This window comes from Eleginops maclovinus, chromosome 13 (assembly GCF_036324505.1).
Source record: "Eleginops maclovinus isolate JMC-PN-2008 ecotype Puerto Natales chromosome 13, JC_Emac_rtc_rv5, whole genome shotgun sequence".
In the NCBI taxonomy this organism is placed as follows: domain Eukaryota; kingdom Metazoa; phylum Chordata; class Actinopteri; order Perciformes; family Eleginopidae; genus Eleginops; species Eleginops maclovinus.
Genome location: NC_086361.1, coordinates 4,166,402 through 4,192,768, shown reverse-complemented (window position 1 = coordinate 4,192,768; position 26,367 = coordinate 4,166,402). Strand labels below are relative to the sequence as shown.

Below are 26,367 nucleotides of genomic sequence, written 5' to 3'. Positions count from 1 at the left end.
TTAAAAGTTAAGTTAAAAAGGCATAAACTGAGAGAATCAATTTGACTAAGAGTTTTGTAGTGTTTTGTATTTATTTTAACAAAACTGCTTTTAATTGATGGAACTGTAGCGCCATTAAAAATACCAAAAATATTTAAATTGTGTGATTTGAAAAGATATGTAATGTAGAATCAAGAGTGGTTGTGTTTTTTTTAATTGAAAAGCTATACACATACCATAATGCTATGGTTCCCAAATTATTTGGATTCATTTGATTTCTCATAAGGATTGCTTGCAATACAGGTCTGTGATCAGCTGCTGGATATAATAGTAGTTTTGCGTTGAGCCACAACACTCTTAGTGTGGTTGTTTGGTTAGTAAGTAAGTAAAATTGTATTGATATAGTACCCTTCTCAACATAAATGAACAGTACACAATAACAACTGTAAAATGTACAATAAAAGGCATAAAACACAACAGTACAAATAACACCAGTGTAGGGGCAGCTAAAAACCCACCTCCCACGACACCCCAAGAGCTTGTCTGAAAAGGTGAGTCTTCAGATGCCCCTTAAACATTTCCACTGAGTCAGCGGCTCTCAGGCCCCGGGGGAGTTCGTTCCAAAGCCTCCGAGCCACCGCCTCAAAGGCACGATCCCCCTTAGTTTTTAGCCTTTTCCGTGGCACTCTAAAAGGCCCTGTCAGAGGACCTCAAGGCCCCGGTTTGTCCTGTAAGGGTGGACCAGGTCGTGAATGTAGGCGGGGGCTTGGCCATGGACAGCTCTATATGTAAAAACCAGAACTTTGAACTGCATTCTGAGATGGACAGGGAGCCAGTGCAGGGCGGAAAGGATCGGAGTGATGTGGCAAGTTTTTTTGGACCGAGTGAGTAATCTGACTGCAGCATTGTGGACCTGTTGTAACCGGTTTATAGATGTTCTGTTGAGGCAGGAGAACAGAGAGTTACACGGAAAAACCAATGAAGATAGTGACTGCACCAGAGCCTGTGATACTTTTGGTGTTTAAACTACTATGTGTGCAGATGTATGAGGAGAATTGCATTCAGCGAGGCCTTTTAAAGTTTCTTAGTGACACATCAAGAGAAAATTGGCATGACTAAAGAACAATAATACCTGGATCATCCAGGGTCTTAGGCTCAAAGAGCATGCACACTTGTCCTTCCTCTTTTTCGCTCCGTCACGTCTGGTCTTGTCTTACAGTCAAATGAAAGGAGAGGGAAAATAACTCTTGCTTTAAGTGCATTAAACCACTTTTAGGACCTAATAATTTAAATAAAGGCTATTGTTTCTACTGGGGTATCCAAATAAAATCTACGCTGATTTTGAGCGTCTATTTTTCCAATAGGAAAAAAGTATCTTTTGACCCAATGACGTTACAAACAGATAAGGAAGTTCTAGTACCAGCGTTTGAGCAATACAAAAATGTGCTTCAACGCCCAAAGCACTTTCACTTTTAAAACAGGGTTTCACTTTTGTCTACTGTACACAAACCTACATTCTGGTCTAGGGCATTTATTTCGGGCGAAGAGATGTCATATTGTTACAGTATAAAAATATATACAGGACAAGGGTGTTCTGCTAAGTTCCTGTCTGATTGAGTCTGTTCATGTTCCTGAAACTATCAGAAACTGTTACAGCAGCTCCTGAATGCTCATTATTTTGGAGAGCGATGTTTAACTATCACATAAATATAAAGGTTTTAAACAAGTTATTATTGATAAATACAGTATCATGCTGCTGCTTTAGATGCTTAAATGCTAGATGTCAGTTCAGGTGCTTCAGTTTGCTACTGAAAAGGACCAGTGGGGGGGGGGGGGGGGGGGGGGGGGCTGAGTTCCATATGCTGCAGCTCACACAGCTTCATGGTGGGAATGTTTTACCCCCAAAACAACATCTGGCCTTTACAGCCTTTGGTGGCTCATGAGCTACTACAGTTTTTACTGCTGGCAGTTAGGCTGCCAATGGGATACGGAAGCTCTGATAGCGTTTCACTAACCCCGGGATGTTGAGGTTCCTCTTTATTATCTGTGGTTGAATGAGCAGATGGATTAAGGTGTACAAAACAGTTTCCACTCCCATCTGGAAGTCAAGTATTCTCCACAAGCTTCACTAACATGAGACAGCAAACCCTGCATTGTGCAGACCCATCGCTCATATTTGTGAAGTATCATTTTTTTTTTGCTTGAAATATATTTTTTATAAGACATATACAAATTGTTAGAGATTAAGTTCAACTGCACCCAACCTGATTGTACACGCATCTTCCTATCTGTCCTCTCCTCCCTTCTCCTATCCCTCACCTCTCTCTTCCTCTTCCACCTCCTCCTCTGTCCGACCCAGTTACCAGGTGTCGACATGTTGACGTGGCCTCTGCTGAAGGGATGGCGTTCACCGGCCCTTTAAAGACGTTATCTGCCTCGACAGCAGGTTGCTATAGTAACCATGGACCGACACACACTAACAGGTAGAGAGGAGGATGTCTGCATCTCATCTCCATAGTGTTGTGCTGCTTCTGTCTGTGTGCGTGCGCTGTGAGAAGATAACGATATTCTACTTAAGAAACAATGTTTGAATCTTCCAAATACATTTCAACAAGAATATTCCTGTATATCATAACGTGCTTTTGATATTAATCTTGTTTTAGAGTAAGTAAAGTAAACATATCTAAATGTTTCCAAAGCAAATACCTCAATACCAACGCAGGTCTTTGTTAGGCATGCCATTCCAATCGATTATTTCTCTGCCTAGCTGATGAATGGTTTAATCCCAGACAGATAAAGTGACCATCAGGGCTCTGGCCCCCATTGGAGGATTCAGAGGAGATAAAATAAGCGATAAGATAAGGTATCTCTTCTGTTGCTCTGACTCAATCCTGCAGTGATTTCCATCTTGTTGCCATGAGCACCAGCAGCAGCCGGCTGGACATGACAGCCAACAGCCTCCCTCCCCCTTCCCCTCTCCATCCATCTTTTTCCATCCTCTCCTCTCCCCGGCGCCATCTGCCCTCTATCCCTGCACTCTACCTGCTCTCCTCTCCCATTCCTGCACTGCACATCATCTCTTTGGGTTGTATTCAAACTCCTGCTAATGTGCTATTTTATCGCTTTTGGCTTCTCCAACACCAGGTCCATCTGTTTCTCACTTTCCATCCCTCCTCCATCACCCCTCTATCATCTGATGTCTCACCATCCCATTAGAAATGCAGTGTATGAGAGATGAGGAATTCAGCAGACTGGGTATACTGGGTATACTGGTAGGAGTGACCTCTTATTTAATAATTCAACACATCTGTCAGAGTTGAGCAGATTGCAGGCCGAACAACATGAAAGATGACACAATATTCACAGTGTAGTTTTATGTGCTACATATGATGTTCCCAATGATGAGACCTATGTGTACAGACTGTGTGCTTTTTTAAAGAAGAGGGTTTTATTTAACTCTGTAGGCCTGTGAGCTGTGTGGCAATTTCTACACAGAAACTCTCTCTGTTCCATTATTAAACTAGGCCAGTCAGACTCTGCCAGTGAAGCTGTAGTTTGCATGTCTGTCCAAAATGTCTTCACCTCATTGTGTATCTGAATTATTGTGTTACATTTGTGTAGAATGGTCATAATAAGTGTAAAAGGTAAACTAAAATAAAGTGTTTTGTGAAGTCCTTTTATCAGCAAATATAATCAGTTCATCCTTGAGCCCAACTGGACCTTTGTGGCCAATCTGAAGAAATTCCCACTAGGCTTTCCTGAGATATCAAGTTTACATGGCTGGGACTGACGTACATATAATCAACCCCAAAAACAAGATGGTTGTCGCAGGCAGGGAGCTACGAGAAGTACAATAGTAAAGACAATTGTGGAGAAAAGTCTGAATTGGGTCATTGGAAGTAGTAATTGGGTATTTCTTCTTTCTGATTTCTTAAGCCCTAAGATTTATCTTACATGTAGGACCCCTTGGGAGGGTCTTGGCCCCCAGCTAAGGGAACACATACATGTACTGTTCAGCCACGGAAAAAATGAAGAGACCACTTGAGCATTCTCTCTTGTTTTATTATTTATAGGTATGAATTTGAGTTAAAGGATTTTTTATTATTATTATTGTATTCTATAAACTACTGACAACATTTCTCTGTGTTGGAATTCGACAGACACTGGAATGGCTGCCATACATGTAGAGATAAAGAGTCAAGAAACATTTGGAGTGCTCTTTTTTTTTCCGGAGCTCTATTTATCTCCCATATCTCCAAGTGCCTACTGATTGATGAGCAAGAGTTTGTATAACTTGCTTAACATTTAAATTAAACACAAATAGGACTACGGCTGAAGGGTTTGACTAAACTACCAAAAGGTTATTAAATACTTTGATGTAAAAATCCCATTAATACAAAAGGGAGCACTACATGTAGTGTAATACAGCAAAAAAAAGAGGTCAAAATCTACGATGTTGGAATCAGCAAAAAGGTTCACCTATATATCATTGGTTTTCTGCAAATAAGCAACCTTGCAATACCACATCTGCTCATAATGACACATGTTATGGTTATGTTTAGGGTAGGCAAAACTTTCTTTAGGAAAGAGCGTGGTCTGGTTGAGTACAGAACAAGTCTGCAGTATAACTGATATACACACATCAGGTAAAAGCAGGTAGGTGGAGGAACTCACTTGAGGAGGATGTAGGGACAGGGGGGTGTGGTTCTAAACCTCTAAATGTTTACACACACACACACACACACACACACACACACACACACACACACACACACACACACACACACACACACACACACACACACACACACACACACACACACACACACACACACACACACACACACACACACACACACACACACACACACACACACACACACACACACACACACACACACCATGAAGATATTAAGTTACCTAGGAAATGTACCAACATAAAGATAAAAATGAACACTGCACTGCATAAAAACATAAAGCACAAAGAGAACACACACTAAACTGTCCATCAAGGCCTCCTGCTTCTTCTAATGAATCCAGGAAGCCACCTCTATTGATGTTCCAGTCCAGCGCTGGGGAAGACAGCCACCTCTGATCATTTGTCGATAATGGAAAAGTACAAATCAATGGAAAATGTGCAAACTGCGTCTCCACCACAGCAGCACTGATCACTGAGACCTACTGGCACTGACGACCACAAAGCAAGAAGAAAAAGTCTTCATCAATTAATGTGCCATTTTTATTTATTTCTTTGAGTCAGAAAATATGTAGAAATGTCCCTCCCAGCTGCTCAAAGACTTTAGATGTCCAACCAAAACTCAAAGAACGTTACAGGAACAGCTCTTTCTACCAAGCCTAGGTCGTTGTCACGTTGACAGCTGCTTCCAATCTTAGCGCCCCCCAAAAAATAAAAATAATTTCATTGTATCAATTAGTTTCCTTATCATTGCATCTCTAGACATCAAACAATATACTATAATAAATATTTAACACATCTTTAAGTGAGCAAATAGGCCGAGATGGTATTGATTATAAAAGTACTCAACAACATGGTCTTTAGGGTATCATGCAACATTAATAGGACTTTTTGAATTTAGTTTATTTTGGTGATTTTACACAAATCCTCTGATATTGAAGGAAAATAATGACTTTCAGTCTGCATGCCAGAGCCACAGACGCATCGTAAATGGAGAAATCAAATGAATTCCTCTTGAACTGCCAGACACATGAAGATGAATGTTGTTTGAGCTCAATGCAAAAGCTGTGTGAATAATGATGTTATCTTTAATAAAGACTTTAATGTTTGTGTTACCTTCACAAAATGTATGATTTTTTGTACCCTTAAGTCCGTATGGCTCAATTCCATCACTTGAACCAAGCGTGAGCAAATGCCAAATACAAAGAATATGACAAAATCCAATGTGAAATCCTTTGATTGACACATCCAGCAGCCAATCAATAAAGTCCAACAACTTCCATCAATTATTGAGATTCATCCCCAGCAGTTTACATTTCTGATGGTGAAAAACACAAAGAGCTTCCAGAAAACACAAAAGAAAAGTACTTCAAATGCGACCTCCACACAAACACAGACAGACGGACGGAGAGGTTTCCTCTTACCTCGGCTGTTGGTCGCCAGGTCGGCCACCTTCTGAAAGGCATCCAGGAAGGCTGCTACCGCGACAACCGTCGACCTGGGAAACACAGCAAAGGAAGTTTAGGTTAAAGGAGGAGATAGCATTTGATATATCGTTTTAAATTCAGTGTCTGTGTCATAGAACGTTTGATTAAACTCTAGTTTGGGTCCAGCTTCAATAGTGTCAACTTCAGGGAGAGCACAGTATTAAAGTTACATTATGTAACTACTTGACCTTAACACAACAGCTTTCAGGTACTCAGTTAGCCCAATTTGTAAAGTGCTGCACTGACTTGTGATAGGGAGAATGGTACTGTATCTGTCAGCCTGAATTCCTGTTCCTTTACTGTTTAACCTTGGTGAGCAGCTTGTACAGTCACCGAGAGCAGTGGTGGAATGTAAATAGAACATTTCAATTAAATGGTACTTTAACTTATTTGAGTATTTCCAAATGATGCTACTTTTTTCTCCACTACATTTCTTTGCAGGTATAGATTCATAATACAGAAAATAATCAACTAATTAATCATTATGTATTGTAGGTTCAGCTAGCCAGCAGTATATCAAGTAATACAAATGATCTCCACCTTTACCGATGACATAATGCATTAATAATTATGATACAAAAATCTTATACCTTTCATTCTGATATGGGCCGTACTGGAAAGTGAGTAGTATATGTTGATTCCACTGGACCTTTACTTGTGACAGAGTATTTTTACAACGTATTAAGGATACTTTTACTTAAGTAAACCATCTGAGAAATTCTTCCACCTTTACCCGAGATAACTTTGTAAAAGTTTACGGTACTTTACAGAGAAAATGATTTCTGGGTTTCCCGCTGATGGACAGAAAACTAGTTGCTAACCGCTTACTGTTGCTAACAGTAGCTGCTGTTGACTAGATAGCTCAGAACCAGAGCCGGACAGGCGGGCAACCTAGCCGGGTTAGTGCTATCGGCTGGCCCTGCTATGTCTTCTGTTGTTGCACTTGCTTGAAGGGCCAAATCATGAAAATACAGAATGCTAAAGGATGTTGCTTTAGATGTTTAACTGCTGGTAATCCCCATGTCTTTTATCTTTTATCATCTGTTAACCAAATATTTATTTTCATCACGTCATCTTTTATAAAAGGGATATATTAATATAGATATATATATCTATATTAATATAGATATATATCTATATTAATATAGATATATATCTATATTAATATATATAGATATATATCTATATATATCTATATATATATAAATATATATATATAAATATATATATATATATATATATATATATATATATATATATATATATATATATAAATATATATATATATATATATTTATATATATATATATATATAAATATATAAATATATATATATATATATATTAATATATATATATATATAAATATATATATATATATATAAATATATATATATATATATATATATATATATATTAATATATATATATATATGTATTTATTTTAAGTCTATTTATTGAACATGTTAACAAAGATTTTTTTACAAGGTACAAATAATAAAGTTCATGTTCAAAAAGGGCAAGAAGAAGCATAAGAACTTTTGTAATCCTACCCCCTCTAGCAAACATTGCCAATCGAAAGTCATACAGAGTTCAGTTCATGGTCGTCAGAGGCCGTGATATTTGCCTCGTTTTTAAAAAATAAATAAAAATCATCTCTTTGTCCAAATTTAAAAAATGAATAATAATAATAATAATAATAATAATAATAATAATCAAATAATCTTAAGAGGAAAACACTTGTCGCATTGCATAACATTTCTACTTTAATATTCATTTGAACATACTTGACTACGTCCCTGCATCCTGAGGTTAACCTTGATTCTGCTGTACAAAGGGAAATGGAAAGTCAATCTAAATGTGCTCCCTCTGTAATGGCATATAATGTGTAGACAGGTTTGACAGGATACAACAAGCAACAGCGATGGTAATGTGTGTGTTCCTGTGATGAGGAAGAGGAGGAGTGATGCAGTCAGAGTTGGTAATCAGCTGTGACCTCTGCTGACCTCTGGCCCAGTGCAGAATCTCTGGAGGCTGTTGCTGATCCCTTTCACTGATAATGACTTTATGGTGGCATCATTAATGTCTGCCAGCCACGGAAGGTTAATTGAGTTGTGCTAGTGTGTGTGTGTGCAGTTTGATGTTAGTGGGTGGTTAATGACTGAAAGGTTCATGTGTGTTTATGTAGTATTGTTCATTACAAATTAATGTTTAATGTTTGTTTGTTTGCAGTTTCTACGTGTACATTATCTCTGTGTTTCTGTGTACTTGACTCTCACTGGTGTGTGTGTGTGTTTGTGTGTGCATGTGTGTGTTGTGTCAGTGAACCAGATGAGGGCAAGGCGAGGTGAGCATGACATTTAAACACTTAATGAAGAAGACTGATTGGATTTTCATGAGCTTACGTTAAACACACTCTTGACATGTGTGTTTTTGTGTATTATCTGTGCACACATTTGCATGATGACATTTTGCCAATAAAATGGCAGAAATGAGTCCCAAACCCAGAAATGAGTTAGCACTCCCTCGTCTCAAACTCAATGGCTTTAGAATGGGTTTTAGTTTGATAACCAAAACAAGGTCATAGGTTTATAGAAGCTAACGAGATGTTGACGTTTTGTTCTAAGAAGTAAAATCCCCCTAGAGAACGTCTGAGGCTTTAATACGTCTTAAAAACTTTGCTGCTAACAAGTGTCATGTGACCGGGATGTAGTTTGTTTTTAGCCTAACGTTAGCTTTGTACTATCTGGCGATTGCATTTACAGTTCAATTTTTCAAGTCTCATTAAAATGTGGAAACGTATAAGTATAATTAACGTATTGAAACCCTCTTGCACTTTTTCAAGAGGGCTTTTGCCATGTTAACGTCCTACAAAAATCTGTCATCACTGCGCCATTCTATCATCAGTGGGTCAGTTTAACCATTCGTTTTGGTCTCTTTCTTTTTGTCTTGAAGCATCTAATCTCATAGAAACTAAATGTAAATGTATTAGGTAGCTTGGGTATGTCTTATGATTAGATATATGAAGAATAAATAATGCCTTATTAACTCCAATGACAGAGAGATCTAAACATACTACAATTTAAGAAAAAAACAAGCAAATGAAACACATTTGACAACACAAACACAGGCAAATACCAAAACACAAAAAAACTGATAAATATGTAAAAAAGAGGATTAAAAGATATTTCATTTTTTCATTTTCAACATTGCCATCATGGGATTTCAGGATATTTCATAAATCATTTTATTGGATTATATTTTAGATAATGATTAGATTATTATTCAAATGAAAGATATTGGCTTTACCCTTATCCAATTAAATAAGCTCCAAAAGTTGCTAGAGGTTGCAGATGAGGCCATACACTCGATCAAACCGGGATGACACTGAACTGCATGGATGACAATGAATTATAATATCATTTTTTTAAATATATTCCTCGATACTTTTGAAATAAGTTGTAAAATGTTTTTTATTTAGTAAAGAGTGTCTGAAAATGAATAATTTAGGTGCAGAAAGTTGGTAACACTGGCAGACAGCTGGCATGGGCTATGAAATATTCTGTTTTCTGAATTTGTCGTGGCATGTGTGTCTTTTCTTTCACTCATTGTGTATTCTAAATGTGCAGCGTGTTTCGTCAAAGTGATGTAAATGATTCCTTCATTTGTTTGTGTTACGTCCATCAGTACCTGAGCTGGGACTGGAGCTTGCTGGCCTTGCTGATGAAGTCGTCCCAGACAGGGTAACTGCCCTGAAATGAAAAGTGGAACAAAAGATCATAATATTGAACTTTCAAATGTTTTCCAAGCAGATTGTATCACACACACAGCAGCAGTGAACCAACAAGTTGATTCTTTTTCTTAGAAGGTTAAACAGTGGCGCTCTACAGTTTCTAATGTTGCTTTGAACAAACATCTTTTCAGAGTGGATCGATTGTGTCTGGCAAATATCCTGGATAAGGTCAGTTTCTGTGCTGAAAGAAAAGTATCAGGTCAGTGTGTCAATGTGGGTTGAGGGGGAAGTGGGGTATGGGGAGATTTGGTTCTTTACATAAATATAATATAATGATCTGTAAATAAAATGAATGAATAAATTGTTTAAAATAGCATTACCTTTCTTAATCACATGAGACACTAGCTGGTGAACACGTAAAAAGAAACCTGACCTCATTCATCACAATAAAAGGCAATGTAAAAAACACAAATATGTATTTTAATGTAAACTTAAAGAGGGTTTTGATCATCTTTCATTTAAAAAAGGTGGGGAAAACACTATGCAAATGGCTGGTAATCAAAAAAGCCTAGGCCTAGTTCTTTCTCATCCTATATTTTACAAATGTACCTCCCCTCCTATATGTCTGCCCAAACCAGGTTACAAAGAAACTGGATATGTGAGAATGTGATATTGCGAGAGTAGCTATAACTGGTATAAGAGCCTCCATCACGTTCTCTTTGGTTTGCAGTTCTCAAACACACATTTTGTTTCATATTAATTTACATTAAAGACAGACAATCTCAACTTTAAAATAGCCAAAGTAATTCCTCTTCATAGAAAGTTTGCTAATAGAAAAAGCTCCTGAGGTTCAAAATACATAAATCAGAGGCAGCAGTGATCCAACAGACAACAAGGAGACTAATCAATACGCCGATCCATACACCCCACCCACCCCAGCATGTCCAAAGGAAGCAAAACAAGCGCCCCCAGGCATGCACATACAGTTTGGGTCCACTGTCTGGGTTCAACATGAGACAGTGAGCAGGGCGCTGCAGTGCGGTACTGCTGGGTGTGTGTTCAGAAAGCATGCTGCATGGAGGGCAACGCTGAGCCACTGCAGCCCCACACACAGAGAAGAAACTGGGGTACGCTTCTGATGTCAGCGGGGAGCCTCTCATGTTTTTGGGGTGGGGCTTTCTTTTTTTTTACAGCAGTGAAAACATCTGAGGGTAGAGCAGTAGATCTGGTAGATCAGACTTGACTAAATCCAAGAATTCAAAAAGAGTTTTTGAACTCTTTGTGTATGCCTGGTGTGTATGAACTCAGTGTACTTTAGATATGCAGGGTGAGGACAGGATTTCTCCACAGTACAGTAGCAGAAAGCCTGAAACACAGATTATGGAGATTAATTATTTGCCACTGCCAAAAATGGAGATGGAGAGCAATACACATTTATTTCAGGGTTTTATTGTTTTTTAGTTCCATTTGTACTTCTTTAGCCCTTTGTTACTGTAAGTAGCTAAAAAAGGAATAACTTACTTAAGTTATAATTGCAGCTAAAGTTCCCTATATCTCGAGAAGTGGACATCTGGTGACCTGTGTGTGCTTTTGTTCTGGAGCTCTATTTCAAGATTTAATTGATAAGTCAACTATGCAGGTACATGCAAGAATGACAAAATAAATGTTTTCTCTGCTTATATCAAAATAAAGTGAATATCTTTGGATGTTGGACTGAAACAAAACATTAAAGTTATCCCCCTGGAGAAACTGGGATTAGTGTATTTCTTCACAACCAGTAAAGTAAAGGTAGCTAGGCCTGTTCCAAAAATAATCCCATTTTTGTGTTCTGATTTTTTGACATGTTCATTATCATTTTTGCTTTTCATAAGGAATTACCAGCAGGATTTTTCCTACCATCAAAAGACTTTTCTTAAAAAGAAGAACATCGTTAACATTTTTCTTTACATTGGGTTATGGCTGGATTCCTTGATGGCCATTATAGAAAAGATTGATATTTACAGCTGTGCTGGAAAGACATGACGGCGATGGGAGTGTTTGCCTCACTATTGGGATTTTATTAACACTGCTTGCGTTGTAACTTCTGTTTAAGTACTGTTTTTAAAGGATATTTTTTATATTCCAATTCATCTGTCTGCTTACAGTTAAGAACTAGAAGGTCATTGCTCCTTGAGTGGGTGTAGTGAGCATGTAATAGTCTTCAATACAGTAATATCATTTTTCTGGGACAATAAGTCTTCTAACAGAGGTAATTATGGCCATGATGACAGTGATTCATATCTGGCTCAATATTCACACTATCATTTTAAGATAGATTTGGAAACCCTCCTGCACCCTGTGGGCGTCACCCTCCTCTCTCTTACACTGAGCTGGGTGTGTTCAGCCTTCCCTCTGTTTGTGGGAGTGAGGCCCAGCGTCATCGCCTGGTTACCGTTGCTATAGTAACGGTGCTGCTGCTGCAGCTGCAGAGGGGCTTCAGACGGAGAAGGATATTGTAGGGAGGGGAGGGTCACACGTGCATGCATCCTCAGCCAAACACACAGACACAATGTTTTTCCGTTTCACACGTTTTTTTCTTTGTTTCTTTTACTCTCCTTTCCTCATACTTCTATTTCCACCTTGCTTTCATACGCTGCACATTTTTCATTCACTTCCTTTTCATCCTATCCTTTTCATGACCCATTCATCATCTCCTGGCTATTACGCTGTATATATACCCACATCTCATTAAATCCTCTCTCGCTCACACACCCAGGCGAGGGCAGGGCCGCTGCATCAATCAGTCACTGAGGACATAAATTGTCACCGTGGCAACAACCGGAGGCAGCAGGCTGCAGGTCCTTCAGGAATCCTCTGCTCTGTTTGTTTGGCTCTCTGAGCGCCTGCACAGGCTTTAAAGCAAGAAATCCCTGTTTGTTTTTTCTTTATCACTGATCCTCTGAGATAATAAACACTAATCTATTTCCTCCAGCTGGGAATTGATCTGCAAGCAAAAGTGAAAAGCCTGAGGAAATGACTGAATATTCGCAAAAGTGCAAACATAATTTTCTTTTGTGAAGCTTTTCAAGCATCCACCTTCTCTAAAAGGTCCCCAGGTGGATCAAACTGGGGTGCTAGGTCCCCACTACATAAAGGTGTACATCTTTGTGGATCTGTCACTGCAGGAAAGTCAGGCAGGAACAGCAGATGAACAGGAACTGTTTTGCTATGAACATGCAGAACCCTGTAAGAGAAACACCATTTATGCACCAGAGAAATGTAGCTAAATTGGACCTTAAAAGAATAGTCTTGCATTAATTCAGATGAGAAGATTGATAATACTTTGAGTCCTTTCAGTAATATTTCATCTCTAACAATCAGACTTGCTTCCACTGACCTCACACAGTAAGCACAGCACAGAGGAAGTGTGATGTCAGAGAGAGAAACAAAGTCAATAATCAGGCCAACAAAAAAAAACTCAAATCAAATTGACCCATTTGGCCGAGGTACCGGAGCTAACTGTCTGTGATGTTTCCATGACGATCCCAATACTGATACACAAAAGCCACCCAAATAAAAAAAGAGCAGGATTATTTTAGCTCAGAGGTGATTAAGCAGACGGCTCCTTGTAAGATAAATGGTGATTAGCATTCAGCTAGAAGCATTAGATTAAACCACACGCACAAGCTAGGAAATCTGGTTGTTTTAGCAAAAGGTTAAAAGGGTTTTCTTTTAAGTGAGCTTCACCGTGGTGTTCACAGGTGTTCACACAATACAATGAAATGTGCTTCCAGTCAATTGTCTGACTCTCACAGGAAGAGGAAGCATGTCCCATGCTGCCTCACATCAATTACTCCCTATCCTCATGAAATATTAAACTATTACATTTAACATGCAATAGATTGATGTGTCGTTCTTATTTTAAGTAGGAATTACAGTACTTTTCATTTTTAGCTGATCTATACCAGGGTTCCTAACCTGTTGTAGCTTAAGGCCCACTTCTGATTATCTACCTTCTCCAATAAATGAGAAAAAAGTCAGCCAGCATGTGCTGAAATGAATGTGGATTTATTATGGATTGCTCGATAAGCTTATCATCCAAAAAGTATTCTCCACAGTTTTGATAATTTGTTGTTATTTATGAAATTGCCAATCAATCCCTTGTTCAAGATCCTCTTCCTGTGGTCCAATCACACTCTGTGTTAGGATGATGCTACCATAACACACATTAAAGGTTCCCTATTATGCTTTTGGGGGTTTTCCCTTTCTTCTAGTTTGTTATATATGGATTTTTTGTGAATGTAAATGATCCCAGAGTTCCTCTCCCACACACACTCCCACCCCCCCTACCTGAAACGCTTCCATTGGACTCCTTTGTTTACTTCCTAAATTAACAATGTGACTTCACTATGAAGCACTCGCACATCTATTGGCTAGCGCTCCAATACATTGTCATCATAGGCTAAGGGTTGACCAATCACAACAAAGCCAGCCAGTTAACCAATCAGACCAGACTCTGCCTCGTTGAACATCAAAGCATGAAATCATGTCACAGTAGAAGAACACAACTAAAATGTAAACCTTAAAATAAGCATAATAGGGCCTCTTTAAACCTTCAAATACACGTCTATTCACATTAAAATACATTTTTAAGATTAAGGGAAGCAGCTTTCAGTATTAGAGGATGAGCAAGTCTCTCCTCCAGGGAGAAACATTCAGATAGGTTCCACTTAAACGGATCAGCAGTAATGTGTCTACAATTTAAGCTGCACAGTGATGATGATGAACAGCCCGACACACTCACATTTACATATTCAGTATAAATGACTACAAGGAGTTAAGATCATTTTAGGATGTTAAAGTAAAGTTGTTTTGGGTGATTTTTAACATATAGTACATGTATACTGAACAATTTTGATTTTTCACAGGTTTGAATGTAAAAAATCTTTCCCAGAGCCTTGAAACCTAACCCTAAACTTTGAAGCCTTTGCTCTGGGTTCTTGTTTTACTTCCACTATTCTGCTAATTTCATGGACGGCTATCAAAAAAGCATTGGGCTCAGTTCAGAAGGAGATACGAGTCACAAGATACTTCCAGGGGCTGCAGGCGGCGATTGTCACTGTTCGTTCAGGTCAAAACAAAGACAACTAGGACAACCAGCTACTTAGAAGCACACAGCTAAACATTGCAACACATCTTAGTTCATCATTGAACAAAATTGTGTCCACAGTAGAGCAATCCAAAGAAATACAGGGTGGTTTGTTTTGGAGCACCAACAAGCTTGTCTGGACCTCAGCACAGGCCTGGACTCTGAACTAAGAGCATATAAACCAATTATTGTGTAAAATTCTCCCTTCTCTGTAGTGTGTCATATAGGTTTATGTCCATGTGAATGGTCTGCAAAGGCTAAAATCTGTGTGTTCTGTCCAACGGGAGTTCCCCCCCCCCCCTGCATATGTCAGCATAATAGGGCCCCTTTAACCACAATTAAGATTAATACCTACAGAATATATCTTATTTTTGACTGTCCCTAAATCAATTTGATTATTTAAATGCTGTATGGTCCAACTTGTGTTGCTAATGCTGTGTATCCTGAACACTTCTAGTGTAAAATGAGGTGGCAACAAAGGATAACTTTGCATTAAAGCCAGGTTTCATATTTTTTTAAATCCCATGTAAAGGGTTTAAGTTCCTGCAGTATGAAATGGATACTCATATTTGAGTCTTTCACATATTATCTTATAACTTTTTGAGAATTAAAGAAAAACAGCCCTGTTATAAGTGACAGACGCGCAGGAATTGTGACATTCAGGTAGTGATTATAATATGTTCTCATGGTTTATATTTAGTTTAAGGATTGGGGGCTGTTACCTGTCTCTCAGATTAAACACAACCTGTGCATGTAGACAATCAGGAGCAGCAGCCTGGAGTCCCTCCACAGTGACACAGTGAAGTCTCTCTCCACCCACTCCTTTATGCTAACAAGGGAACAAACCTGCATCTGGCTGTCTGCGAGTCACAGGTATAAATGAAGCATCACGCTGTCTCACAGGTGGGTGCATTTGATTTACTAAAACAGATTGAGACAGCAATCAAAGATAAAAATAACAATAACGTTCAAGTTGTATCAAAGTCTGGTGTATCTGCTTCCTCTAAGCCACAGCTCCATTGTTAAAATCACAGCAATAAGCCACACTGTTACACTGGGAGCATATTCCTTACAATGAACACACTTACTCATCCACTGCTGAAAATAGTCCCAGAAAATGTGATTATTGCTCCGGGTTGTATGTTAAAAATTAAAGTGACCAGCTGCTTTAATAATAATAATAACTTTTTTTTTTATTTGTATGTATTGTTAAAAAATCTTAGGTTTGGAGTTGAGAGCCAAACACAGGAAGTCTGAAAGTATTGAGAGAAGTTCTAACACATTGTAGGTTTTTGTGTTTTCATGGATTATTGAGAGGAAAACTGAATGACACTAACTTTATTCTTAAGTAGACGACTTCATTATGCTACTTTATCATTTTACTCCACTATATACATATATCTGCAGCTTAAGTTCTTTGTTACCTTGTATAATCAAATTCAACATGTTGAAAATAGATCTCATGAACTTGTGAAATATAATACATTAAACTGTATTAAAAGTAGTTAACATAAGCTTGTTTTGGACCAGCCATAATTGACTCTTTTTGAACATGCTTATCATTTATGAGTAAAACCTTCTACAGGTCTACTCTGGTCAGATTCACGATGCAAAATCTCTCACAGCTCGTCTCTGCAGCATCCATGTTTGTGAATACAACAAACAACAGAAGGCAGGGGTGAGTCTTTACACACATTACGAAAACGTGTGGTTGCATTTGATTCATTTTTGTATCAACGTGCATCAGGAGAAACACAAGCTTGTTACACGTTTAGGCCTTTTCTAACGAAACAAAATGCCACTGAAACAAACATTTAAGAATTAGGATTTAAAGACTAATGTGGGGGAAAGGAAAATCAGAGGAAGGTTACGAGAGAAAACCAGAATGTAAGAAGACACAAAAGAGGAGGAATGAAGAAAAAGGAAAGGAGAGGAAAGTAATAGCAAATTGGGAGGTGCTTGAAAATGCTGAAAATAAAACAGAAAAAGGAGTGGGAAAAGGAAGGAGGTGAAAATCAGGGGAACATGAAAGAGATGAGAAAGGATGAAGAGGAAGGGAGGTGGGGCTTGATGTAGCAAAAATGACAACAACAAGAAAATGAAGGAAAAGAGGAAAGAGAAAAAGAAAAGGGTGAGAACAAGACCAAGAGGAGTAGCAAGAAAAAAGGGGAGAAGAGGAGGAAAAGAGGGAGAGGGAAGGAGGGGAAAGAGGGTGTGGCAGATTTCCCAGACCTCCCTTTGTGAACCAACCACCACACCTGTGAGAAAACACCTGTCTGTTATTATGTCACCATGGAAACAGGTGTGTGTGCGTGTGTTGTGTTACTTTGTGAGGCTGCTGCAGACCCTTACCTGCAGACGCATACACACTAACCTTAACTTATCCTAGAGATTAGTTTGACACTCAACCTAAAACACTCCTATAGACTCAAACATCCCTGACACACACATGGACACACTGGATTGTGTTTCAATCACTTTACAGGAAATTATATTGACTCTTATATAATATCCTGTATAATGTAATATTTTAACCTCAAATTGACCTTTTGCTGATTAAGGTTGGGGGACTTGATTTTGTGTTGAAAAGGTCATCACAATGTGAGTGTGTAAGAAAGATGTATATCCCCATATAAGTAATATAAACCCACACACACTTAGTCAACAGGAGGCTACAATAAGCCAGACAGTGAGCCAACAAACTGAGCTAAACTCAATATGCCAACAGACTCTGGAGAGTCATAAAAGTTATCTTAAAAGAAAAGAAAAATTGATATTTTAAAATATTTACTAAAATATCATGAAACAGGTTCGATCATTTCTTAGATATTCATCTTTTATTCACTTGCAAGATATATTTTACTTCTTAATTTGTCACATGTATAAAGTAAGAAAATGTTTTTTTAAAAATCCATTACAATTTACCAAAGGCCCGCAAAGAGCTCATTTTCATGTTCATATTTGTATTTAGTGTCTCTACTGTGACATGTCTCCATGCTTTAATGTTCAAAAAGCTCTTTATTGTTCTCAGACTGCCTGTGCTGCTGCACCTCTTTTCACCCTTTGTCTGAAACCAGAGCCCAGTCTGCTCTGATTGGTTAGCTGGCCGACTCTGTTGTGATTGGTCAACCGCCTAAAAGATGTCCTGCCCCTTAGCCTATCACGTACAATGTGTTGGAGCGCTAGCCAATAGAAGCGCGAGATTGACATAGTGATGTCCCTGTGTTACAGAAGTAAACAAGAAGTCCAATCCAGGCGTTTCAGGCAGGGGGAAGAGTGTAAAAAAAACCTAAAAAGCCTAATAAGGCCCCTTTAAGAAGCTGGAACAAGGTCATGTTTTATTGTTGATTCATAAATCAACCAATCCCGACAACATACTGTATCTGAGCAACTTCATTTTAGGTTGCTACACAAAACAATGTCTTTTACAGATAAGCAAGTATAACTAAGCAGATTTATTTTAGATTATATGCACAACTCTAGCAGATGATCCAAACCAGTCCATCCTCAGTCATTAACAGCTCTCTCGTAATTAAAAAGCTTTGAAAACATTCCCGAAAAGTCTGTGTGTGGAGCTCAGGGAAGACATTGCTCTGTGACAGCACTGCAACAGTCTGTCACTGTCATTCATCCTGTGAGCTGTGTGTGGATACCAGCAGGAGGAATCTGGGTTTAAATGCAGTAGGCTCTTTATTTTGTGGGAGTTCACTGCAGAAATGAAGGCACCAGGCCCTGAACACACCCACTTCACTCCCCCTTTCTCCCCTCCTGGATAATTAGCAAATTAACGATGACGCCTTGAAATTTCACATGGGATAAAATGTCTGCTTTTCCTGCTTTAATGCAACAGGAGATTTTACAGGCGCTGGAGCTATCAACAGTTTTAATGACAAGTCAGAGGAAATAATAATGATGTTACCTTCATGTCTCCTATGACAGTCTGGAAAAGCCCCCCCAGCGCGCTGCACTCCCTCTCCATCACCGACTCCATCTTCAGCTGTGTAAACGGAAATTACAAACACTCTATTCAGAGCTTATGTGGTCCATAAATGAAACGGCAGGAAACAAATAAATTAAAGAAGGAAAGCGGCGCGGTGTGGATGAAAACGCTCAGAGTGGCGCGGCAGGGTTTCCCCGGCTGAAGGAGAGCAGAGAGCTGACACAGGCAGCAGCAGAGCCCGGGGTTAGTGTCCTCTCAGAGCGGGTACATCCCATAGTGTCTGCGGTAGGAGACGCATGGTGCAGCGGAGAGGACTGCCAGCTGGAAACAGCACGAGAACTTTACACAGAGAGCGCGAGCTGCTTCACTGGCGCTGCTGCACGAGACGCGGCGGTGGCTGCAAGGGCGCGAGCCTGAAGGGACGTGAACGCGCCGCCAATTGGCCCCGCCCTCAGCTGAGGATGCTTTCTGTTAATGAAAAAAGAGGGTTAAATTGGATGAAATAATAATGGACATAGAAATATAATGAATAGCAAAGATTAGTAGGCTATAAACAATTAATCTTAAGGAAAAATAAAAACATGAAAACAGTATGCCTTGTTTATCGACACTCAATAATCAATGAGATCGTTTTTTTTAAACAATCAATAATACCACTTAAATCTTCAATAAGGCCAATTAAAACAAAGAAAACAACATTTAGAATAAAGATCTGAATTTAAAAAAGTTAATTTATAATAAGGAGTCTATAAGACAATTAAAAAATAAGAAAGAAAGGAACCCTTAATCGCCCCACAGAAGGGAAATTTACATTCTGCATTTGACCTATCCTTGTGTTAGGAGCAGATAGCTGTAATATGTACGGCTACCAGGGAGCAGTGAAGGGAACGGTGCCTTGCTCAGGGACACCTCAGTAGCACATGGTCTTTTGGGATCTAGAGCCAGTGACCTTCGGCTTTACAAGCCAAGTCCCTACGGACTCCGCCACTACCGCCCAATAATAAACACACATTAGTTTCACAGAAAAGATCAACTTTATACTGTGAAATAGAATTAGAAAATACAAATTTATAATAAAACAAATACCATACAATTAAATCAAATTATTTAAATAGTATTTGTACAAGAACCAATGTAAACGTTATTTGTGAAAAACGTTGTACTCCAATCATTTAACCACAGTTGGATATCAAACCAGAGTCAATACCTTTAATCGTCCCAAAAAGGTCTAGTATTGACCTCCAGTACAGTATAGATAACCTGATAGGCTCAGCTCTGATCTCTCGAATATTTAAAGCGACATCGCCACCTACTGAGTAGTGCACTGAACTGTAACAGTAACTGTAAAAGGTTTAGGGTGAGGAGGAAACAAGGAGAAGGACGGCAAGAAGACAACACATGATAAAACAAGGAGAGTTAGTTTCATTTTACAGAATAATATTTGTTAATACTAAAACCTGCCTCATCTACAATGTAGTTTGCATTCCAATGTTGCACATGCAGATGTGTCCAGATTCAACAAGAGCCCCAAAAACCTTGGGAAAAAAACAGCAGGATCACTTATATTTCCTCTTTTTCAAAATCTGTGAACTTAAAGAACTCCACCAGAAATTACATTAAACTACTGCATTGTTTTACTAAAATCAGGTTGGTTGCATTTATGTCTTAACAACATATTTCCCTGCTTCATGCCAAACTTTTTCATGACTTCTGAGGATTCCTATGGGTTTCTATTTACTCAACGATTGGATTAAGTTACAAATATTTGCATCAGCCTGTACTCTTCCCTTTCTCATTGTTATTCTCTCATCTGAATACATTCTCATTAGTGGCCTTCATTAAAGATCGAGGACACCTAGTGGTAAAAGGTATTTAGTGAACCTCTTTTTGAATACTTTCTCCAAACTAAATGGACTGCATTTATTGACCCGATTCATCTGTAGCATTTTTTTAGTGTGCCTCTCATTCACCTCCATGTACTGTACACATTCCTTTATTGTTAGGATGATATTTGTTAGTTCTTAGCTTGTGGCCATCAAAAATATCGGAATATAGCTGACATGTAACTTTAAAGCAATAGCAGAGGCATGTCAATTCTTTGATGTTCGATTTTTTCTTTACTTTATGTCTAAGGGTAAGAATCAGAGCAGAGAAGTAGACTAAGGAGAATAATCCCACTATAGCTATACAAAATACACTTATTACCACCATTAAACACAAAAATGTTAGTTGAATTAGTTCTTTATAAATGTTGTCAGTACAATACGTCAAATGTCTTTGAAGATCTTTGAATATTTCAAATATGAATTCAAAGAAGGAAGAGTCTCTTAAAATGCTGTTTATGTAGGACTGTTTTCCCGTGCAGTGATGTACAATACATGTATCTGCAAAACAATTTCCACAACAGCATTTGAGAGGGAAAACCTGCAGACTTTTGGCCCTACACCGGAGCTTTGGTGGCTGGACTAAAGCCTTTGGGGCCGACCTGTTTGCTGGAGGAAGATCTGGGATAAGATGGTAAAGCTGGCAAAGCTTCAAACGGTCAAAGCTGTGTCATCTTAACCATACAGACTGGCTGCTTAATGACAGGGAGCAACAACAACCACATGCAAACTGATAGACACAAAAAGCTTCGCTCTGTGTCATTATCTCCTCCAAACAGGAGAAGACTAAACTAATAACAGCTATCAGTGAGAGGGGGGAGAGGGAGAAAGAAGAGAGAAGAAGTGGGAGGAAAGTGAAAAGAAGCAGAGCTGGAGACTATGATCCACAGCATTTTAAACTGAGTACAGAAGGTATTTTTTAAGTCTTATCATGATTAGTCTACTTTATCCATTCCGCTTTTTAATCAGTGCACTTTTAAAACCTCATGAAAAATAAATAGCAGAAAGTGTGTTTGCGTTGAATACCAAGCTCTCTGTACGTGATGCATTTGTCAGGATGTTATGCTGCTTGAACCTCTATCCCAAAAATAGGTACATTACACTGCAAAATGGAATTCCAATCCAAAGCTGACATGAAAAATATTTCAAGAACTTTGTTTGTCTATATTTTATTTTCAGATTCTTATTGCCCAACTGTTATTCTGAAGCTCCATTGACTCCTTTCCTAACAATGCAGGTCTCACTTTACAGTGAGCCACCAGGTTAATCAATACTCCAAATATGGCAGTGATGGTACACAAAAAAGAGGTGAAGAAAGCCTTTAAAAATGTTAATCTGTAAACAGCATTCTCACAGCAGTGATAACAAGCAGTTGTTTGAAACATGCAGCAGCCCATGGAGGCTTGAGTTGTACACTAATGCCCATAAATCCACCTGCCTCGTCACCATTGGATTTAGTTCCAAGCCAATCATTTCTGCAGCTTGTTTCTGGAGGTGTTGGTTCAAGTAATACTAGCTTGTCATGTGTCATCCAATAAACCAAGTTAGGCCCCAGATAAGAGTCTGCCACCTGAAATAATTTTGGATCCTCATCATTGAGAGTTCTGACCCTTTAAGCAAAGTCACCAGAGTTCCAAATGTTTAGTGAAGAACATTATTAGTCAAGTCTTTCAAACTTACTGGTCAATACATTTAGCAAACACAGTACTGTGAGCTGCTGTTCACAATGTTATTGTACCTAGATTATAAAAACCAATAGCAAGGAAAAGAAACCCCTGAAGTTCAAAGGAAACAAGCAAGTTGGTGTGGACATGTTCAGGAACTGGGATAATGTGCAGCACAAAACACAAGTCCAAAGAGAATGTGTTCCAATCATTTTATTGAATTCAAAGTTGAGGCCAGTACAGAATTCTTCCAGGCAAGTTCAGTAACCTGAGAACAGAAAATACAATTTAGAACATTTGCAAAGCATTTCCTTTACTTCATTGTAGCAATAGTCAAGTTAAACCAACTTACAGTTAGGAAGGTCAATGGTGTCTGTTCTACACTGGCACCATTTGTTGCTGCCACCTGGGCTGGTACGGGAAGGACATTGGAAGTTCTCTCAAACTTCTTGGATCAACATTCAATGGTGGGTTTGAGTCAGTGGGGTGCACATTAGAGCCAGAAGCAACACTTCCTTCAGAAGAAGAAATGTCCCACATTTCAGCTTTAGTTTGGAGTGGCCCTTGCAGGGGTTTGGCCTGCTGAGGTTTAGGCTGCCTAGGGTTTGACGGGTAGGTGGGCTGGTAGGACTTGGCCTGCTGAGGATTCAAAGGATTGACAGGCTGGTAAGGCTTAGCCTGCTGAGGTTTGGGCAGCTGAGGATTTGAAGGGTAGAAAGGCTGGTGGGGCTTGGCCTGCTGAGGATTTGAAGGCTGGTAGGGCTTGGCCTGCTGAGGATTTGAAGGGTAGGCGGGCTGGTAGGGCTTGGCCTGCTGAGGATTTGAAGGTAATGGCGGCTGGTAGAGCTTAGACTGCTGGGAAAGGTTAGAAGGTGGCACTGTAGGGCTTAGACTGTCTGAGGATTTGAAGGTAGGCGGGCTGGTAGGGCTTTGCCTTCTGAGGATTTGAGGGTAAGGCGGGCTGGTAGGGATTGCCTGCTGAGGATTTGAAGGTAGCGGCTGGTAGAGCTTAGACTGCTGAGGGTTAGAAGGCTGGTAGGGGCTTGCCTGCGGAGGATTGAAGGGTAGGTCGGGCTGGTAGCGCTTACACGCGTGATGATTTGAAGGCTGGTAGGCTTGGCCTGCTGAGGATTTGAAGGGTAGGCTGACTGGTAGGGCTTGACTGCTGAGGATTTGGAAGGGCTTGGCAGGGCTGGTTGGGCTTGGACTGCTGAGGATCTGAGGGTTGGCAGGCTGGTAGGGCTTGGCCTGCCTGAGGTTTGGAATGGTTGGCTGGCTGGTGAGGGCTTAGACTGCTGAGGATTTGAAGGCTGGTAGGGCTTGGCCTGCTGAGGATTTGAAGGGTAGGCGGGCTGGTAGGGCTTGGCCTGCTGAGGATTTGAAGGGTAGGCAGGCTGGTAGGGCTTGGCCTGCTGAGGATTTGAAGGGTTGGCAGGCTGGTAGGGCTTGGACTGCTGAGGATTTGAAGGTTTGGCAGGCTGGTAGGGCTTGGACTGCTGAGGATTTGAAGGGTAGGCAGGCTGGTAGGGCTTGGCCTGCTGAGGATTTGAAGGCTGGTAGGGCTTGACCTGCTGAGGATTTGAAGGGTAGGCAGGCTGGTAGGGCTTGGCCTGCTGAGGATTTGAAGGGTTGGCAGGCTGGTAGAGCTTAGACTGCTGAGGATTTGAAGGCTGGTAGGGCTTGGCCTGCTGAGGATTTGAAGGGTAGGCAGGCTGGTAGGGCTTGGCCTGCTGAGGATTTGAAGGGTAGGCGGGCTGGTAGGGCTTGGCCTGCTGAGGATTTGAAGGGTAGGCAGGCTGGTAGGGCTTGGACTGCTGAGGATTTGAAGGGTCGGCAGGCTGGTAGAGCTTAGACTGCTGAGGATTTGAAGGCTGGTAGGGCTTGGCCTGCTGAGGATTTGAAGGGTAGGCGGGCTGGTAGGGCTTGGCATGCTGAGGATTTGAAGGGTAGGCAGGCTGGTAGTGCTTGGCCTGCTGAGGATTTGAAGGCTGGTAGGGCTTGGCCTGCTGAGGATTTGAAGGGTAGGCGGACTGGTAGGGCTTGGACTGCTGAGGGTTTGAAAGAGAGGCTGGCTGGTAGGGCTTGACTGCTGAGGATTTGAAGGGCTGGCAGGCTGGTAGGGCTTGGCCTGCTGAGGATTTGAAGGGTAGGCGGGCTGGTAGAGCTTAGACTGCTGAGGATTTGAAGGGTGGTAGGGCTTGGCCTGCTGAGGATTTGAAGGGTAGGCGGGCTGGTAGGGCTTGGCCTGCGGACGATTTGAAGGCTTGGCAGGCTGGTAGGGCTCGGACTGCTGAGGAGTCAGAGGGCTGGCAGGCTGGTATGGCTTGGACTGCTGAGGATTTGAAGGGTTGGCAGGCTGGTATGGCTTGGACTGCTGCGGTTTGGGCTGCTGAAGATTTGAAGGATAGGAAGGCTGGTAGGGCTTGGCCTGCTGGGATTTGGGCTGGTACTTAGACTGCAGGGGATTTGAAGGGTAGGCTGGCTCATAGGGCTTGGGCTGGTGGGGCTTAGGTTTGTTTCCGGCCTGCTGGGGATTTTGAGGGTTATAGGGCTGCTGGGGCTTGGATGGCACTGCATCCGGTAGCTCAGAGTAGGGACCAGAGTGCATCTCAATTGCAGAACTTGAAGCAATACCAGACTCAAAAGAGTTTGCATTCTGGGGTGAAGTGAAATCCCACATGGCATCTTTGGTTTGAAGGACACCATTTGCAATAGGGTTAACTTGAGGTAGTTGGTTTGGTTTTTGAATGATTGGGTGGCTTGGCCTGTAGCTAGAAACACTTCCCTCTGGACTGTAACCATTTACTTGCCTGCCATGAGAACCCCTATAACCTCCTGCACTTGGTGCAGCAGCTGGCTTCACATTCTCAGATAAAGCTCTATCAGCGTAAAAGGGTGCTGACCTACCCAAAACACTCTCAGGCTTTGCTGAACTGGCATCACTGGAAGTGGAAGCAGGGTTGAGGCTTCTTGAAAAATCAAAGTGAGGTGTAATGCCACTGGAGCCTCCACTTCTGTAGCTGAGTGCTAAAAAAGAGAAACATTAGTCAAAACACAGCCTTAAAGGAAAGTAACTGAATTCAACTGCAGCTTGAGAACCATCAATTCTTACCCTTTGCTTGCTGCCCAAAAATCAAGAGTGAGAGCACAATCACTCTAAAAAAGGAGATTTGAACATTAGCCAACCAAAAACCGATAAGTAGAATAACAAAAAAGGAAATCTGACAAAATAAGAGTATCTTACCTCACACAAAATCCAGAAGACATTTTTGTTGTTTCAGATTCCTGCCTGATGCAAAGACAGTGGTCCTTTTAAAGTGCCAGTGCATAAGCTGCCCAATCATCACACTGATGAAGTAATTGGAATCAGCTTGGGAACTCTGCCCTCTTGCAACCTGGGCAGGTGTCTTTAGCTAATTTGACAAATTTCTGCTTTGAAAGTCTGTTTAACCAAATGATAACCTTTACCTGGCTGCTTGGCAAAATTCCCCTGACAGGCAATAGATGTTTATATTAGTTTTGGTTTATTTAGGTTTTGATTGGATTTTCCTACTTAAAAACAACAGAGGCAAAGGAAGATCTAAAAACTACAACTTAAAAAGTATAATCTTTTGATCTAAATCACTATGAAATGACCAGCTGTAATAAACGACATACACATATATGTTTAAGTTGTAATCTACATGTATGTTCCACTAAGATGTATAAGAAATTGTTTTCTTCCACTGAAGTTGAGAGATGTTGAGGGACCTGATACCACTGTTTGTATACTTAAATATACTTGGGATTTAAAAAATATTTTGGAAGTGACTTATTGAAAACTGCATATTTGATAGTACTGCCTATGATTTCCCAAAG

At 40.2% G+C, this 26,367-nt stretch overlaps 2 protein-coding genes and 1 long non-coding RNA gene across 3 annotated transcripts in view; all 3 read right to left on the bottom strand.

Moving 5' to 3' along the window:
* LOC134875462 (protein MTSS 1-like) overlaps positions 1–19,297 on the bottom strand; it is a 63,013-nt gene extending 43,716 nt beyond the window's left edge. Inside the window, exons 1-3 of the mRNA XM_063900048.1 lie at positions 18,942–19,297; positions 9,852–9,913; positions 6,100–6,173 (exon numbers count right to left, since the gene is read on the bottom strand). Coding sequence (XP_063756118.1) covers positions 6,100–6,173; positions 9,852–9,913; positions 18,942–19,013 — 208 coding nt within the window. The 5' untranslated portion in view covers positions 19,014–19,297. The remainder of the gene's footprint in view (positions 1–6,099; positions 6,174–9,851; positions 9,914–18,941) is intronic.
* A 3,410-nt stretch (positions 19,298–22,707) lies between these two features.
* LOC134875200 (uncharacterized) lies at positions 22,708–23,313 on the bottom strand. Its single transcript, XR_010167174.1, has 2 exons — positions 22,862–23,313; positions 22,708–22,777 (listed from the first exon to the last, which is right to left on the bottom strand). It is a non-coding gene; the product is annotated as an uncharacterized LOC134875200 (long non-coding RNA).
* Positions 23,314–23,593: 280 nt separating this feature from the next.
* LOC134875223 (mucin-2-like) lies at positions 23,594–25,852 on the bottom strand. The gene is made up of 3 exons (XM_063899696.1): positions 25,754–25,852; positions 25,622–25,665; positions 23,594–25,536 (listed from the first exon to the last, which is right to left on the bottom strand). Exons 1-3 carry the CDS (start codon positions 25,774–25,776, stop codon positions 23,594–23,596), a joined length of 2,010 nt encoding a protein of 669 aa, XP_063755766.1. The 5' UTR covers positions 25,777–25,852.
* Between the last annotated feature and the right edge of the window lie 515 nt (positions 25,853–26,367).

Bases quoted from the DNA above. Each gene is read 5' to 3' on its own strand.
- LOC134875223 (XM_063899696.1), bottom strand. From the start codon at position 25,776: ATGTCTTCTGGATTTTGTGTGAG. The intron at 25,666-25,753 runs GTAAGATACTCT...CTCCTTTTTTAG, and splicing joins TCTTCTGGATTTTGTGTGAG to AGTGATTGTGCTCTCACTCT. The intron at 25,537-25,621 runs GTAAGAATTGAT...TCTCTTTTTTAG, and splicing joins TTTTGGGCAGCAAGCAAAGG to CACTCAGCTACAGAAGTGGA.